General features: G+C 33.7%; 1 protein-coding gene across 2 annotated transcripts; it reads right to left on the bottom strand.

The window, feature by feature from the left end:
* Positions 1 to 9,394: 9,394 nt before the first annotated feature.
* On the bottom strand, positions 9,395 to 15,778 carry LOC131644113 (probable serine/threonine-protein kinase At1g54610). 2 transcript variants are annotated; one of them, XM_058914521.1, is made up of 9 exons: positions 15,591 to 15,778; positions 15,440 to 15,481; positions 14,739 to 15,187; positions 14,217 to 14,501; positions 13,784 to 14,101; positions 12,300 to 12,527; positions 10,876 to 10,976; positions 10,100 to 10,214; positions 9,395 to 9,857 (listed from the first exon to the last, which is right to left on the bottom strand). In XM_058914521.1, exons 3-9 carry the CDS (start codon positions 15,105 to 15,107, stop codon positions 9,525 to 9,527), a joined length of 1,749 nt encoding a protein of 582 aa, XP_058770504.1. In that variant the 5' UTR covers positions 15,108 to 15,187; positions 15,440 to 15,481; positions 15,591 to 15,778; the 3' UTR covers positions 9,395 to 9,524. The 2 variants fall into 2 exon arrangements, with proteins under 2 accessions (XP_058770504.1, XP_058770503.1); XM_058914520.1 differs by lacking the exon at positions 15,440 to 15,481.
* Between the last annotated feature and the right edge of the window lie 1,496 nt (positions 15,779 to 17,274).

Below are 17,274 nucleotides of genomic sequence, written 5' to 3'. Positions count from 1 at the left end.
TGATTCGCCTTCGTCTGCTCCTCCTCTAAGATATCTTAATGAGCTGACCTTGGGGGATCTCCTTCTGCATATGGTGTCATGAAAGGATGTGTTACGCTATAAAACCATTAGATATAGTCGTATACCATATTCCATGTATGGACGAGGAGCTAATACACGTCGTACATCCTCAGGCACCAGATGATCAAGTACGTTGCAAATATCTCATCAATATCCCTGAGGTGGATAGTGGCAGGAACAACAACAGTAGGGTCTCTGGGTAACCTTGGATATATCAAATCTAGTACATGACTCACACACGTAGATGGGGGTACATAAGTCGAGACCCGCAGAGAAACCATCTAAAATACAATGTCATCACCTCCAAGGGTCATGTCTCATGGTGATCGTTGTACGACGTCTAGTTAATATCAACTTCCACGATGCGGTCAAGAGCAACTCGGAACGGTTCGTTCGCCTGATTCTTTTTAAGTGAGATAGTCGAGCATGCACTTGGCAAGGTCTCAGAGTAGTCATCCACATCTACCCAGCTGGCAAGACGTGGAAAATACTTTTGGATTCATGCTTGAAAATGATTATGATGAAATATAAGTAAACGAACAGTGTATCATATGTATAGTGAGGTTATTATTTGTAAATGCACAAAAAATTACAATAAATAGACAGTTGTTTCCAGTTAATTGTAGAGTCTTCCACAGACTACCCTTATTTAGTTTAGAGTAGAAGTACACTAAACAAGAAACCCATAGTTATACTCGTGGATCATCTCCATGTCAATAAAATATCTTAGATAGATAACATTAACTTATGCACACTTTTGTCCACAAAAATGGACGTGTCGACCAAAACTAAGAAGTATGACCTCACTGTACATGCTTTATGGTATGCAACCCTAGAATCATCATCATTAACCTCCACAGTTTCAACCAGGTGATGCTTATACATATACATTAAGAAAAAGAACCTATCATGACATCCTCTAGTGTCATCTCACTCCTCTTGAGCTTTTCTCAGATCAACTCATAAGTATGTCACCATCATCTCTAGTACCTCAAGTTCGGTGGTCTTGAAGTAGTTAAATAATTTTCCCTAGATGGGAAGATGAAAGAGGCATGAGACATTAACAAGTTTGATGGACATCTCACCTATCATAAGATGAAATGACAATGTCTCTGCGTACCATCTCTCTACAAAAGCAGACAATAAGCTATGGTTAATATAACCATAGTCAATCCTACGATCCAGATAGCTGCATTACATCCTGGAACCATGGCTCATCATATTGCGCCAGCCTCCCTACCTTCTATCCATGGTTAATACACGTTAACGAATCACGGTACCACACAAAATAAAGACATTATTATATAGTTAAAATATAACACAAATGTTTAAAAAATAATTAAAAGATTTATACTACATCTTTGTCTCATATGTGCCTAAATGCATGGTTTAGATACAGAGAAAGCATTGAAAGATCTGAAGGGCCTCCGGGGAAACCCTTTGGGGCAGCAACGGACACATGAATCCCAGAGGACGATGCTAGATACTCGCGAACTCGTGAAGACGACCCCTCGCCAGCAAAAGAAGTCTCTCCAATAGCAGGTCGTAGGGGTATATATTTATACATACAAACGAAAGCATGTTAGAACACACTACCATGACTCAAAATTTCCTAGTTATCATACTTTTTTTTGCAATCAAATAAGCACAATAGAGAGATGTTGTAACATGAAAGATAAACAATAAGTTAGACAAAAAATTAGACAACATGTGAATATAGATTCCAATCTCTAGATTAAGGGTCTGAATTGTACAATCCAGATTGCATGCGAATTAGAAACAGGGAAGAAAAAACAAAGCATGCGAACCCTATAAGCCATAATTCTCAAATACACAATACAAGGCAGTTCCAGACAAGTGCCATAAACATTTCTATTGCATTTAAGCCTAAACTATCATACCTATAATATATTTCAGTAATGCATGCATGTGAAATCAATAAACAAAAGAGAATGAACAACTTACTAATTCAATGGAAATAAGCTTCAAATAAGTGCAAGACAATGGAGTAGAGCTTCAATGCAATGGATAAATCTATGATAAGGCTTGAAAATAAGGAAAAATTTCTTTGTAATCGCTTTTGAGTACCCTCTCTTTGTATTCTCTATTTTTGCTCTTTTGCAGAAATGGAAATGTGATAGGAGATGGAAAGGCGTGGGTTACTTAAAGATAAGCGTATGGATTCCAATCTTCAAGTTGAATTTGTACTTTGGAATCTGGATTAGTTTAAAAGTTCCGTGGTCCCGATTCCATTCTAAATGTTATTTTTTAGGCGCGCCTGGATTCTAATCTTCGGAGTTGTTTAATTGCTTACTTTGAGAGTTATTTCCAATCTCCAGAATTTGTTTGCGTTTTAAGTGCATCCAAATTTTAAAATTTGTATTTGAGGGTTATTTTTCAAATTTCCTTAGGATGCATGAGTAACACATGAGTAACCTTAAACAAACTATTCAACCCTAAATGGGTCGACCTTGACGGACCTCAAACTTTGTAGGGTTGGGCATATATTATATTACTCGAGTCCAGTCAGAGCCGGTTCTTTGAATTTAGGTGCCATGGACGAATCAAAAGAGTGGTGCCCCTATATTTTTTTAAACAATAAATACACAAAGATAAAAGAAATAATTGAATAAAAAAAATATTTTTATTTGACATTGTGCAAAAAGAATACAAATATAGATATTTGAATCAATGTTATAGTACATCAAAACATAAATCACTATAAAGAGACTTATTCTTCTTCTTCTTAATTCGATCTTTGTTCTATAAAGAAATTGACCAAACCTTTAAAATTATTTAAATATCATCCTCTAAGCATTTTTTGTTGCAAAATCATTAATAATTTATTCATAATCAATGTTCTTCAAAAAATTATTTTCAATTGAAATCAACGTAAGACTATTTAATCTATCTTGTGACATAATAAATCTCAAACAAGATTTTAATAATTTTAATTTAGAAAACCTTCTTTCAACAGATGCAACATTGATAGAAATAATCAATATTATTATATAAATTATGCATGCAATACTAAACAAGAATTCAAAAATATTTTCATATGTGTTATACTACTCAAATCTTCTATTAAGTGAGCCAATTGTCTGATCTACAATATTTAAGAAATAATAATTCCGAAAAGCCTCTTCACCAGACTCAAGATTCAAATTGTGTGGGTTAAGATGAATTTTCATCATATTGGTTTTTCTACGAATTTGACGTTTTTGAATAAACCCACATTCAATCTCCATTTCATTCTCAATCTTTTCAGCACTAGTCTTAGTATATTTTTACTCCAATAGAAAGTTATTACTCTTGACCATTAATAGTTTTTAATCTACTTGTTCAAAATAATAATTAAATGTGAAGAGAAAAAACTATTATTTATTAATTTCAACTTTTAAATTAAAAAATAAAGTTAATAGTTTGGAGTAAACTCAAACAAATCATTGGCTCTCCATGGATGTTTGGGCAAATTCTTACTATTTAGCACATTTTTCACAATTGTTCTATATTTCTTAGCTTTAGTGGCTCATTATATCTACAAGTGCAAGTAGGTGTTCCTTCATGAAAAATCCCTTTCTCGTCATAATTCCTTATAACTCTTTGGCTACATACAGACCAGTCCCATCAATCTTGTGTATTTTAATTTTTTATAAGATCATCATCAATATGGTTTTCAACCATTGCCTTAAATTCTTTGAAAGTTTCAAACTCCTCACTTTTCTTTTTAATCAAATAAACTCACATATTTTTAGAGAAATTATCAATAAAATATAGAAAGGGAGGGCTCAACATTTTTACACCAATTAATGCTCACATTCAAAACAATTACATCATGCATCACAATTCACAAGCATTATAGACCATAGCACAAACTTTTATAAAAAATTTTAATACTGTCGACTTTTGGCCTTTGAGGGATGGACATGTCACAGGACAGTAACAGTCGGCACGTATTAAATTGCCTTATGAGTATTTTATAGGGTATGCTTGAAAAAAAGAGATTTATTTTATATAATTGAAAAAACTGACTTGGCTACATGTCGAAGATAAATAAGTTCAATTATTTATCAACTCATTATTATAATTGCTGCCGGTTTTATGGGGCCATGCATAAACGTGCAAATTTCAATTTTTTAATCATATTATTTCTTGAGGGGCCATGGTTTAAGGCATAGCCAGCCATGCCGTTTTATATATGTTCACAACTAGAGTTTGATAGTAATCGAATAAGATTATTTAAATTAAGAAAATTTATATAATTTTTTTTGAGTTTTATCGACAAAAAATATGGTTGTTTTTGTTTTAATTTACTTTTACACGTGAAATGAGGAACTAAGGAAAATTAGGGATTTGCTGGAGAAATAATCACCTCAAATTAAAATTTCATTCAGAAATATATAATATTTATTACTTAAAATTTATTTTTTTTCTGTTAGTTGTATTTTTAATTAAATCTTGATGATGTGTGCCATCATGTTTATGTTCTTTTTCTCAAGAAAAATTATCATCTAATAACTAATTAAACAATCAATTACCAAATTAGAAATTATGAATATAAGTATTAGAGTCTTATATATCTTATCCTTACAAAATCAGCTTATAAGGTGAAACACCACTATGTTATAATGGAGTACTGTCAAGAATATATCAAAATTATGAGAAAGATTGAGTTTCTTAAACAAACATAAAAAAGTCTATTAGATTTTTACAAAAGAGAGAGAAGAGGGAAGAAGAAGAAAATTAGGATTGGTTATAACTGTTTTACTATTTACTTATTCAATAAGGGTTCAAAGTTTAGAAGTGAATAGCAACAATCAACCTCTCTGAACAACCTTAGAGAACTAGTCTATTTATAGACTCCTAAGCTAACTTAAGTTACAAACTAACTTAAACAATTTAGGCTAAACAAAAAGACTCAATTCGATATGTTAACAATCCTAGTATTTCGACTACTGCATGCTTAGGCGTACTTCGACTACAACATGCAGGACTTCGACATCAACATGTGAATAAATTTCGACAACATGCTTAATCACTATCGAACCAAGAAGCCACCCTTGTCGAGACTAGAGTTTGATCCAAGATCTCACAAATCTCCGAAAATCTACAATATCAAAGGAACTAACTAAATTTATTCATGCAGATTTATCAACTGCATGCAGTGAAAGAACTTGCAACTTGGCAATGTCTTGGTGATCATATTAGCAGCATTGTGATCTGTCGAAACCTTTAGCACTGAGCTTTTCCACGCTCGATTATTTATCTAACGGAATGCAGCGTCACATCGATGTGCTTGGTTCGCTCATGATAGGCTGAATTCTTCTACATGTGTATTACAATTTGATTGTCGCATTTAATAGTGATTGCTCAACCTTGAAGTTTCAGCTCCTTAGCAAAACCTTCAATCCACAATGCTTCTTTCACAGCTTCAGTGGGGGCAATATATTCTGTTCCAGTGGTTGATAAGGCAACAACCTTTTGAAGTATCGCTTTTCAACTGATTGTTGTGTCAAACATAGTGAAAACATATTCAGAAATAGATTTTCTAGAATTCATACAACCTGTATAATCAATACAGCTGAATAGTATAATTAAAATTGAAATTATTTAATGGTGTATTAAATAATTTTTTTTCAAATGTGACAATTATTTTCTAGTAGGAAATATAATTTAAAAATGTATACTCGAAAAATGGTCTGATTTTATAATAGTATACACACTTCAAGAAACCAGCACATTAGCGTCGGCCTGAAGTCGTCGCTAACAGCCTAAAAATCGGCGCTAATAGTATTTAGCGTCGGCTAAGCGTTGGTGTCAGGGCTATCATCTAAAACCTCGAAGCTAACAGTAGCTTGAGGCCGACGCTAATATAGTGCCGGCTATAAGTAACGCTAAGGGGACACTACCGATGGTCCATATGTCTACGCTATACAGCATTAGCGTCGGCTTTGTGCAACGCTAATGTATGACGCGTGGTTATACGTGATTGGGCTTCCCCTTTATACTAACATTACATGTCAGCAATAGCGTCGGCCCCGTGCGTCGCTACAGTACGCCACATGTTCACTTATGATAGAATACTTCCCAGAATGAGGTTTTACGGTTCAAATATTAGCGTCGATTGTAGCCGACGCTATTTTTTTGTTAGTTTTGGGTCTAATCAGTTTAGGTTACACCTATATATTATAAAAAAAAAAATTTTGGTCTAACCAGTTTTGGTTACACCTGAATATTATAAAATATGTCAAACTAATTTTGATTACACCTATAAATTATAAAATATGATACAATACTATTAGTAAATATAATTTAACCATTTTAAAATAAAAGTAATAAATTGCAGAATATGGTATAATAGTGATAAATCTTCATAGTGATACATTACTTATAACACAATCCTATAATCAGACGAGCTTACTTATACATGTCAAGGTGTAGCAAAATAAGTATACTTATAAGTCAAACTAAACATAAGGTAATCATAACACAATCTAGACTTAAATCAACTCTATTGATCATGATCATCAGTAGCATCATCTTCCTCTTCCTCCTCATCCTCCAGCAACATTTAAAAAACAATGTAAAAGTGAGCAGGAATTCAACAACTATCAAATTACACTAAATAAGTGGCAATGTTTACATTTATACATTTGTCTTAATCTGAACGGATCAATTACGAACAAAACCATCAAAAAATGGCAATGTTTACTATCTAATATGGAATATCAATCCTTATCAACCCCACATCACAAGCACAAATACAAAATCACTAATAAGCTTAATTTTAAATAAAAACAACACCAACTAAATGCTTAACATGAAATAAATCCCCAAATCATAACAATTATAGTATAAACTAGGATAGTAAATCGAATTAAGTACGGAAGCCTCCCTTAATCACAAATTGAATAAACAAATACTTCAAAATCATCTATAATCTTAAATCAATTTAAACAAATCAAATCTAAATTAATAAATGTCAATCAACAATCTAATCAATAAACAATTGTCCCAAAGGACTTGAACTTCTTTTGTTAAAAAAAGTTACATAGTACACTGAAATAATCTGAATTTAAACCATACATCATCATCTACTAACTGATATAACAAGTTTTAAAATTGTGACATTTGAACTAGGTTTGTGTGTATTTAAACTAATATTAGCGCCATCTAAAAAAACCATATATCACATAGCAAAAGAAAACTACGGTCATTCAATATGGCCAAAAGGAATCCAGATGCAAAAAGAGAGAAAGAAATGAAAGTCAAAGGAGTAGCAAAGTACCGAAAAGTTATAATAATGAGAATATTCACTCGAAGGAGCACTAGAAGGACCCGTTTGACGAGACTGAAACATATCAAACATTTTCCTAAGATCTTCAAATTGCTTTGCCAATTCATCTGTCCGCGCATTAGCTCGTGCAGCCTCTTCACGTGCAGCAGCAACTTCAGCTCTGGCAGCCTCAATGGCTTGGCTATCTGCTTCTCTAATGGGGTTTGTAATTGACACCTGTGTCAAGAAGCTCATTCGATATCTTACGTTGCGCGCCAATTGTGCAGCTCCATAACACCGCCCCCGTGTTTTACCTCCGACAGCTTCTTTCCACATTTGTATTCTTGTTGATCCATCCACATCATCAGCAGTTTGCGTAGCTTGTGTAAAACTACTCACGTATGTTTCCAGTACAACATAAGATTAATGTGTCAAAGATTATTGTAAGTAGAAATTGAAACGATAAAATTAGACATTATCATCTGAGTTTATAGCATGTTAGCGAAAATGAATGTGTAAAAAGATTGGAGTAACACATCAGAGATCTGATATAGCAGTAACACTTCTAAAAACTATTGAGTGTTATAGCAGTAACACATAATATTTGGAGTAACACATAATTATAGCAGTGAAACTAAATCTAACAGTAACACATAACATTTTCCTAACATATTTATAGAGTGAAACTAAAGAGGAAAGTAAACCCATAATCAAGTGATATAGCAGTAACACATTACATATTATTGATACTATTGAAACTAAATCTAACAAGTAGTGAGTTTACATAATCAAGTGACTGTATTATAAAGGATGTATTATCAAGTGAATGATATTAATTAACCATCTCATACACACAACTTCATGGAAATTTTATGGATGAAGTGTTCCAATGCCATGTGGCATCATAGTTCATGAATGTCACTAACCACATTTCCTATGTTGTCTCTTTCTGAAACACAACATTTAAATATCTGAATGATGGAACAACGAAAACAAAGAGGAAACAGATAATTAACAACAACGTTTTAGGACTAATTCAGTTTTCTTTTTCGTTTTTTCATTGTCCTTTTTTCCTAAGTCTGAGGCAGAAAAAAAAATCCTAAGTTGACCGAATAACATGTGTTATCGTAGCTGCAGCTTTCGTTATCGCGAGTTTTAGGACTAATTCAGTTTCCTTTTAACAAATTTCCCTAATATTAAAGGGTGTTGTATATTTAACCCTACAATTAATTATACTATTAATTATATTGATTTAAAATTGGGTTATTTCAGATATGCATATCCGAAAAATCTCAACATTAAAAATTGAATTATTTCGGATATGCATATCCAAAAATATCAAAATTATAAATTAGCTATAACACCTGGATTTACACACAACCAATCACATTTTTTTATTAATTAAATAATAAAACTAAAATTATCTCTCTCCTCCATTATCACAACCACCCTCCATGTTGGCAATTAAAAACGAAATTAAATTTTAAATAAATTTAAATTCTCTCACTTCTTATTGGTTGTGCCTAAATATATAAATTTAGGTTCGTATCCATGCAAGAATTGCTCTCCATGTGAATATCATTGCATTAAGGTGCGTCCAGAATTTACTATCCGAATCAGAATTTATTTCCGAATGAGGCGAAATGGGTAATTTTAGAATTTCATAAGATTTGGAAGAAATAATAAGGGTGTAATAAACAATCTCCAAATTAAAACTACCAAAATTTTGGAATAGACGGGGACAAAAAGAACTAAATTAAATGTAAAAGCATACACAGCCAAAACATGATTTTGGTTTTTGGCACAACTAGAAGAAAATATAAATGAGGACCACAACAATTCAAATTTATTGCAATTCTCAACAAATTAAACAGATTTCAGATATTGACATGAGAGTACAAAAACAAAAAATCACAATGTACATCACAGTAATTATCTATCATACCAACAGACTCCACCTCTCTCAAAAAAATTCTTATCTAAATGAAAACCAAAAATGAAAGCTATGAAAAAAAAATGAAGGTTTAAAAATGGGGGGAAATGGTTTACACCTTGATAAGGAATTAACTTCACTTAGGAAGCAAGGATGACATGTTTTTAGAAGTGCATCAAACAGCATTTGGATTCCAAAACCAAAAAATGAGATTGATTTTATAATTCGACTCTAAGAATGTGAAAATGAGTATATTTAAGCTATGATTTTCTTTCCTTTACTCTTATCCTTGAGGGTTCCTTTATATGGTTTTGATAAATCCAATGCATCGTTGGCAGTATTCGCAGTGTTTTTCTTCCGCTTTGTGAAACCGTTGCCGGTAGTATTACCTATGGGACCTGACCAAGCTTGAAATGGTTCCTTTGAAAAAGTATATGACATTGAATCCAAAGAGACGTCATGAGGAACTATATCTGGATCAATATGATTTGAAGCTCCCAAAGGAAATCCGAGTTGTCCATCTTCATGCGGCGGAGGAAACTTTTCACTCTTGCTCTTAGCATTAGCATGAGTTATTAGACGCCTTCTCTGTTACACGTTAAATCATAGGATAAATAATTTAGTCAATGTTTAGTGCTGATTTCAATAATAAACATTTTCAATTTTAAAAGATCAAAATGACTTATATCACAAGGAATGTATTAAGAGATGCATTTTTTGGATCATGATATTGCATATTTTCAATTACAAAATATGAAATAGAAAATGAGTTCACAATCATGTTACTTAATTATGCATGTATGGATGATATAATATTTCTTTTGACATACATCAATATTGTGTTGAAGCTCAGCATTGGCTTCAGGAGCAGCTTTTGCAGCACGATCACGTGTCCGATGATGCTTCTTTCCGCCTTCAACTCGAGCTTTGGCTGCAGCTCTTGATCTGAACATTCATATTCATAGCAACTCAGAGTTGGTTAACTTAAAAACTTGCAGATGCAACCGAAAAGAACAAAGGAACACTTCTCATTTCACATAACAGTATAAATGTCGGGATGTAAGAAAGTTGAAACAGATCCTATTATTTGACGATGTTCATATTTAGTGATAAGCTTCAATCGTGATTAAAGGTAATAATGTCACTAGGGTTAACAAAAAAAAATATGCAGAGTTTTTCAGTCACCGCTTTTATTAGAGTTTTGTTATAAGACTACTTGGATAAATCTATATAGTCAGTAGCAGATAGCATAGAATGGCAGGTAGCAATATGGCCGGTACGTTGAATTCTAGCAAGCATTACAAAGACTTTATATGATACGCATACAAATGATATAAAATAGAAGAGCACACACAACTAAACACATACTAATAACCAGACCACAAAGAGGTTGAGTTGGCGCAGAGAAGAAAGGAACAGGAAACAAGAACCAGCAAAGAAAGGAACAGGAGAGAAAAAGGGAATGCACACAGAGAAAAAAGGAAGATTGGCGCAGAGAAGAGGGGAAAGGGAGAAGAACCAGTCACAAGTGACACTTGTAAGAAAACAGTGCGCAGAAGAGCATGGAAGAAGAAAGGCCGCGTAGGGAATACTTATGAACACATACCTTCTTGCTTCATCATCGCGCCGTTTAACATCCATTTCCTTGGTTGGGGGATAATTTGGAAGACTGGAAGGATCACAAGCATAAGGTTCTGTGGTAAAGAACTGCAAAAAAGATAGGATAGACAAGCAAAGTAAATATATGGTCAAGAGTATAAAAAAGAACATCTAAACTTGATAGAGATAAGATCTACATCAGTTTCAATACAAAATAACAGATAGCGTAGTAGGTAAATAGCGAAAGCCCCAGAACGGCTATAACATAAATAATTCTATACAAAATAAAGCATGCTACCCACAAATAAAAGTTGCACAAACATACTTAAACATAAAATAAAAAAGTAATTGACATAAAACTCAAAATCTCAATATTTCAATCAACTAATAAAGTATGATACATTGTTGCATACATTGTGTGAAGGTGATGAAGGAATGTAGTGGATAACAGAGCTGTTACTTGATGATGGTGACAGAGTGTAGTGAAGTTTTATTGTTTTAGGTTTATAATATAAGATGCCCACTAATCGACTCACCACTGAAGGTTTGGTGCTTTTTTTATGTCTTAAAAAATTTGGCCACCACTTTAGGTTTTGTAATTTTTTTAATGTTTTAGAAAGTTTGGCCTCCGCTAAAACACACAACTCCGCTATTACGTATACGTACCGCTAACCGATATATCAAAACACACCGATATACTACAAATAGCGGAGTTGACATATCATGTCGCTTTTTGGATTGGCTACACCAAATTCCGATACATAATAGCAGTATAGCGGTTTTTAACAAAACCGATAATTAGAAAAATAAGACATGTTGCTTATAAATAAGAAGGTTCAAGACAGAGAGAGGGAAATTTTGTCATTTTATATCAAATCAAACTGGTTGATCCTATTCCAAGAAGGGATGCACATCATAAAATATAAAAAAAGCTTAAGAGATAGATACATTCTCAGGATGGGATGGTATAGAACTCCAACGGTTTTCATCGGAATCTCAAACAACAATCAATATTTTACTGACCATTCTCCTATAACAGCACTTTATAACATACAAGTACATTCTTTGTACATATTCAGGGCAAGAAGCCCAAGAACTAAGCTCCTAGAAGATTCATTGTTAACATCAGAAGAATCTATTGGCAATCATTGCAGTTAAGGAACATACACGCCTGATCATAAAACTAGTTACTCGTCATAAATAAGTCATAGGGTTATCAGAGAATAAGCAGGCTGTATACGTTTCACACAGGAGTCCTGGGTATGTGTTCTAGGAAATCTATATGCACCGAGAATAGATCGGGATCAAAGAGATTAAGACAGCCTAATAGGACATGAAATAGTAATATTAATAAAAAGGTGGTATAAAATTTAAAAACACTATGACTGCATATTAATGACAAAAAACATAAAAGAATTTTCAAAAGCTGACCTGACTTCTCAGAGCATCTGAGGCAGTCTTCCGTTCTACCGGATCGATTGCAAGAAGTGTATCCACGAGGGGCAGAGCAGAAGGTGGGAATTCTTTAAAAATCTCTCTTATGCTTCTTCTGTATGGCTCTCGAGGTTTAAACAGGGTAGCATTGGGCAACTTTGACTTCTTCCAATACTCTTCAGAAGGTGAACCACAAAGCTTGTATATCTTATGCAGTTGTTCCACCTGTGTAAAACATTCAACCCATGGAGACTTCAAATAACCAGAAAATGCCCTTATTGCAAAAACAAAATCCTCAAACATATGTAAGAGGTGTTAGAACTAAACATAAGATCTACCTATTATATCACTTTAAAAGGGCAACTTACAAACATACTTGGTGATGCGTTTTATAAAATACAGAAATCCTATAGATAATTAAGAGAACATAGTTTCCTATACATCAGTCCATCATCATCTCATCGAGCCATCATCATAGCTCCTCTAATTCCTTACAGATGCAGGACCTGATTATCCTTCTAATTATGAGGGGACTTCACTTGATTTTCCATTAAGCCACCACAACTAAATAATACAACCAAACTATGACTTAATAGCAGTCAGCTTAGATAAAATGTTTTAAAATAACTGAGAATTAGTAATAGTTTTAACAATTTCTATTGTGTGCAGTTCTTTTGTTAAGAAAAATCTAGTTAAGCTCCACAACTTGATTTACCCTCAAATTTTCACTGAAACCTCTTTTAGACAATTGATCAAACCCCTATAATAAACATAGCTCCTTTTTATCCATTATTTGTTTTTGTTAATAGTTTCACACTTGATAAGATAAGGTTTGAAAATGTGTTCATAAGTGATGGCCAGTATCACCTTACAAGTCAGTTCTGCAAGTGTTGAGTTAGACCCAACACAAATTCTAAGATGGTATAAGATCCTATCTAAGATTCATTGGACCGTCCACTATTGAGTGACTTAGATCACATTCTAGATGTTCAGTCTTGAGCGTGAGGCACGTGTGTTAAGAGTCCTACGGTGGATGAGGACATGAGATAAAACGTGAAAAATGTGTTCATAAGTGGTGGACAATCTGCCGATTTTCTAAGGATTGAATTAGGCCAAACCTAAATTCTACAAGTTTTCAACAGTACAAATATGTATACTAAACAACATGAACAAGTGGCCTACACCAAGGGTGCAAATGCTGCAGCAAAAAGAAATAGTTTACTGAGTGAGTAGTTAATGAAGCAATTGTCCACACTGATCAGAGAGACTAGAGGTAACAAGCAGTTACAACCTCTTCAATTACTGGCTTTTACGTTTTCTGGATTTATTCTACTTTTGCTAATAAATTTTAAAGCTCAGCACAGGCTTAGGCAATTGGGTATATTGTAAAAAAGAAAGCTAATTGAAGTAACACACTAACAGTTTGCACAGATTGAGAGATACGGTAAGTTCTATCAAAACAAGACATATTAAATTATCACCTCCGTACGACCAGGCATAATTGGTTTCCCGTACAATAACTCTCCTAAAATGCAACCAGCACTCCAGAGGTCCACACCCACACCATAATCTGTGGCACCCAGAAGCAACTCGGGAGGCCGGTACCAAAGAGTAACCACACGGTTAGTCATAGGATGCCTGCGGTTTGGATCAAAGAAAGATGCAAGTCCAAAGTCGGCAATCTTGAGTACTCCTTCGCTGTCAATCAGAAGATTTGATCCTTTAATATCGCGGTGAAGTACATGCCGATTATGACAGTGCTCAAGCCCTGATAGCAGTTGATGCATGTAACATTTTACCTGCAAGCAGTAAACAAGTATTTATTTGGATACATCAAATACTTCAATTGAAAAGAAAGTATGTCAAATGATATCAATTTTATTACTCAAATTATTAAGGCAAACCTGGTCTAACCTGAGGCTCTGTAAACTTGATGTCAGGGCTTGCGGCAAGTCCAGCTAAATCATGTACCATGTAATCAAACACCAGATACAAACTCCAGGACATTCTAGATGTAACTAAACCTTCTAACTTTATAACATTGGGATGATCCAATCTTCGCAGTATAAGGATCTCTCTAGCCATGAATTTTACACTCTCAGGTTCCAAATTGTCAAATCGAACCTTTTTCAATGCAACAATCTTACCCGTTAACGTATCTTTAGCTTTATACACATTACTATATGTTCCTTGACCGATCTAAAGAAAAGAAAAATTAAGAAGAAAAAAAACAAGTATTAGAGTATAGAAGAAATTTATTAGCACAAGCAAATCAGAGATTCTACCACAACTTGATCATTTGAATAATGCATCATAGGAGTTGGGAAAACACTATCACAACTCACAACATCAATTAAACATAACCTCAACTCCAAACCACATTCACCAAATATATAAACTAAACTCCAAAATTTTAAAAATAATTACAAAACCAACCTTATCTATTTTCTCAAATGTATCAGCCTTTCGCGGAATCCACCCATTAAGAGCTTCCCCACAAACCGCTGTAAGCCAAGACGGCCATCCAGCTGCCACTTGCTCCCCCTGCAAATGCTTCGGCAGGTTACTTAACCTTGGATTTGGCTTCGATCTTCTTCTTTCACCCTTTGCCCGCTGAATCCCATCGCCCTCACTCTTCTCTTCCTTCTCCTTAACCTTCTTCACGTGAACCTCAACCACATTCCCATCACCTCTACTCGTCGACACTTCTTCAACCTTCCTACTCGACTCAACTCTCAAATTATTCTCCTCCCTCACCTCCGAAACAATACCCGATTCCACTTCTCGGCTAATCACACAACCCATTTCTCCTCAAATCCAAGCTTCATTTCCTCGACATGATTCACTTCACCTACGTAATCCAAATGCTCAATCACGAAATTAACCTAATCCAAAAAACACAAGCATCATCAAGATCACAAAATTAACTACAAATGAAAAACACAATCTTCCCTTTTCACCCCTAATTCGACAATCCCGCAACAATCGGCGAAACCGTCCAGTAAAATCGAAAAACATACGCATCACGCGACGCGAACAATTTCAAATTCAAAATCAAAACTAAAACTAGTTGATGCTTTCAATGATCACTGATTACTGAACTGAACCATAAATAAGCAGTAGCATAATAAACAAACCTAATAACCAAATTGAAGTAGAAAGCAACAAGATTGAGCGATCTATAAACATGGAAAGTGAATAATTTCAGAATTTTTGCATAAAGCACGTGATGGGTTAAAAAACAAAAGGGGCAAATAACAAAAAGGGAAAAAAGAGAGAGTATCTTACAGTAGTAACAACAGTAATTGAAGATGGAAATTCTACGAATACGAGATAGTTGTGTTGTGTTGTGTTGTTGTGATGTTTGGTGGTTTTGAGCAGTCTTTTTCAGAGTTGGAGACAAAGAGAAAGAATATGGTGCGAAGAAGGATGAGAATGAGATCTTCGTACTCTCTCTCACATGAAGTCAAAGCTTCAAAATCTATTTTTAATAAAGTAATCTATAAGTTTTCCTTTTTACAATTATTACCCTGGCAATTGCTAAGGCCCAAAGCAAGAATTAAATTACTAAATATATTATAATATTTGATGAAACATTTTTCTTGCTTTTTATTATTATAATAATATAAACTTTGACCAAAATAATAAATTAGTATAATATAAAACAAAAAAAAATCATATTTGTATTTTAAAATATAAACTACATTTTAATATTACGGTTGAAATTGCGGTATTGTATTTGAAACAACTAAAAGTCTAGAGTATGTGAGCTCGTTTGGGCAGCAGATTGCAAGTGAAGTTAGGTGATGTTTTGAATTTGACGTTTGTAGATGAATGATGCTTTGTTGGAATCATTGTTGATTAAACTAATTATATTGATGATTTGTTTGAGGGAGGAGTTGTTGTTGAACAAATTACTCAAAACACAAGAAGGGGTGAATTGTGGTATTTGAAATTTGTGATTAATTTAAATTGTTTACGTAAAAACCAAAGTTTGTGTTAGTATTGAAATAACATAGATAAAAGTAGCGGAAAAAATAAAAATAAGAAGATAAATGGAAGAAAATAAAGAGATAAGGTTAAAGAGATGGCCCCGAGAATTATAGAGTTTTGGTTGAATGTTGGCTTAGTCTTCTCTCCAAGAAATCTTCTTGAGAGTTTTAATAAAGACTTGAGTTTTTATATGTTATACCCACGAAACTTTGTTACAAGCAAATTGAGAGATTTTACACTGTCTAATCCCCCAACCAAACAAGAGTTTTTTCATAAGATGAGCTCACGAACCGAGTAGAGATTTTACTGCCCAATCTCAATAACTAAACAAAACTTTTACCGGACTGAGTTCTAGAACCAAACAAGAACTTTCAAAGAGAATCACACTCTTGAAATAAACAAACAAGGCACAACACTAGTACACTACTTTCCTCACAAGTAGTTTTCACTCACAAGGCACTAAGGCAACTTTTGGTGAAAGAAAAATATTAAGAGAGAGAGAGAGAGAGAAGAGTAATAAAATGGTAAGAAATAGGAAAATTTTGAATTCTTGTGTGTTTTCGAATGATGAAAGACCTATTTAATATGAGAGAAAACGTGACTAAAAAAGTAAACAATCCATGAGCCGAATTAAAGAGATAATTGATCATGCCAATCGATTATCATGAATGAATAATTGATTGTTTAAGACACTAATGAAAAGTTTTTTATTTTTAGCCAGTGACAATCATTAAGAGACTTGTTTCAATTGATTTTTAGTGTTACAAAGAAAAATAATCGATTAAAACATTAGGGCAAACTAGGGGTGAAATTGTGTTCCTCAAGGAACAAATGTTACACGTGATGTCCTAGCAACATATCCGACAAGTTAAACTAGAACCACCATAATTTACTTGTACAAGATGATGGAGTAGAAAAACAATGAATAACACAATGAATTGGTAATTCAGTTCAGCGAAACCACACCTACTTCTGGAGG

This window comes from Vicia villosa, linkage group LG1, assembly GCF_029867415.1.
Source record: "Vicia villosa cultivar HV-30 ecotype Madison, WI linkage group LG1, Vvil1.0, whole genome shotgun sequence".
Classification (NCBI taxonomy): Eukaryota; Viridiplantae; Streptophyta; class Magnoliopsida; order Fabales; family Fabaceae; genus Vicia; species Vicia villosa.
The sequence above is the reverse complement of the archived record's forward strand: the minus strand, read 5'-3'. Positions and strand labels throughout refer to the sequence as shown.

Excerpts from the sequence above, each read along its gene's own strand:
- LOC131644113 (XM_058914521.1), bottom strand. The coding sequence starts at position 15,107 with ATGGGTTGTGTGATTAGCCGAGAAGTGGAATCGGGTATTGTTTCGGAG. Across the intron at positions 10,215-10,875 it reads CGCGATGATGAAGCAAGAAG|ATCAAGAGCTGCAGCCAAAG; the intron begins GTATGTGTTCAT and ends ATGAATGTTCAG. Across the intron at positions 9,858-10,099 it reads AGCTTCAACACAATATTGAT|AGAAGGCGTCTAATAACTCA; the intron begins GTATGTCAAAAG and ends AACGTGTAACAG.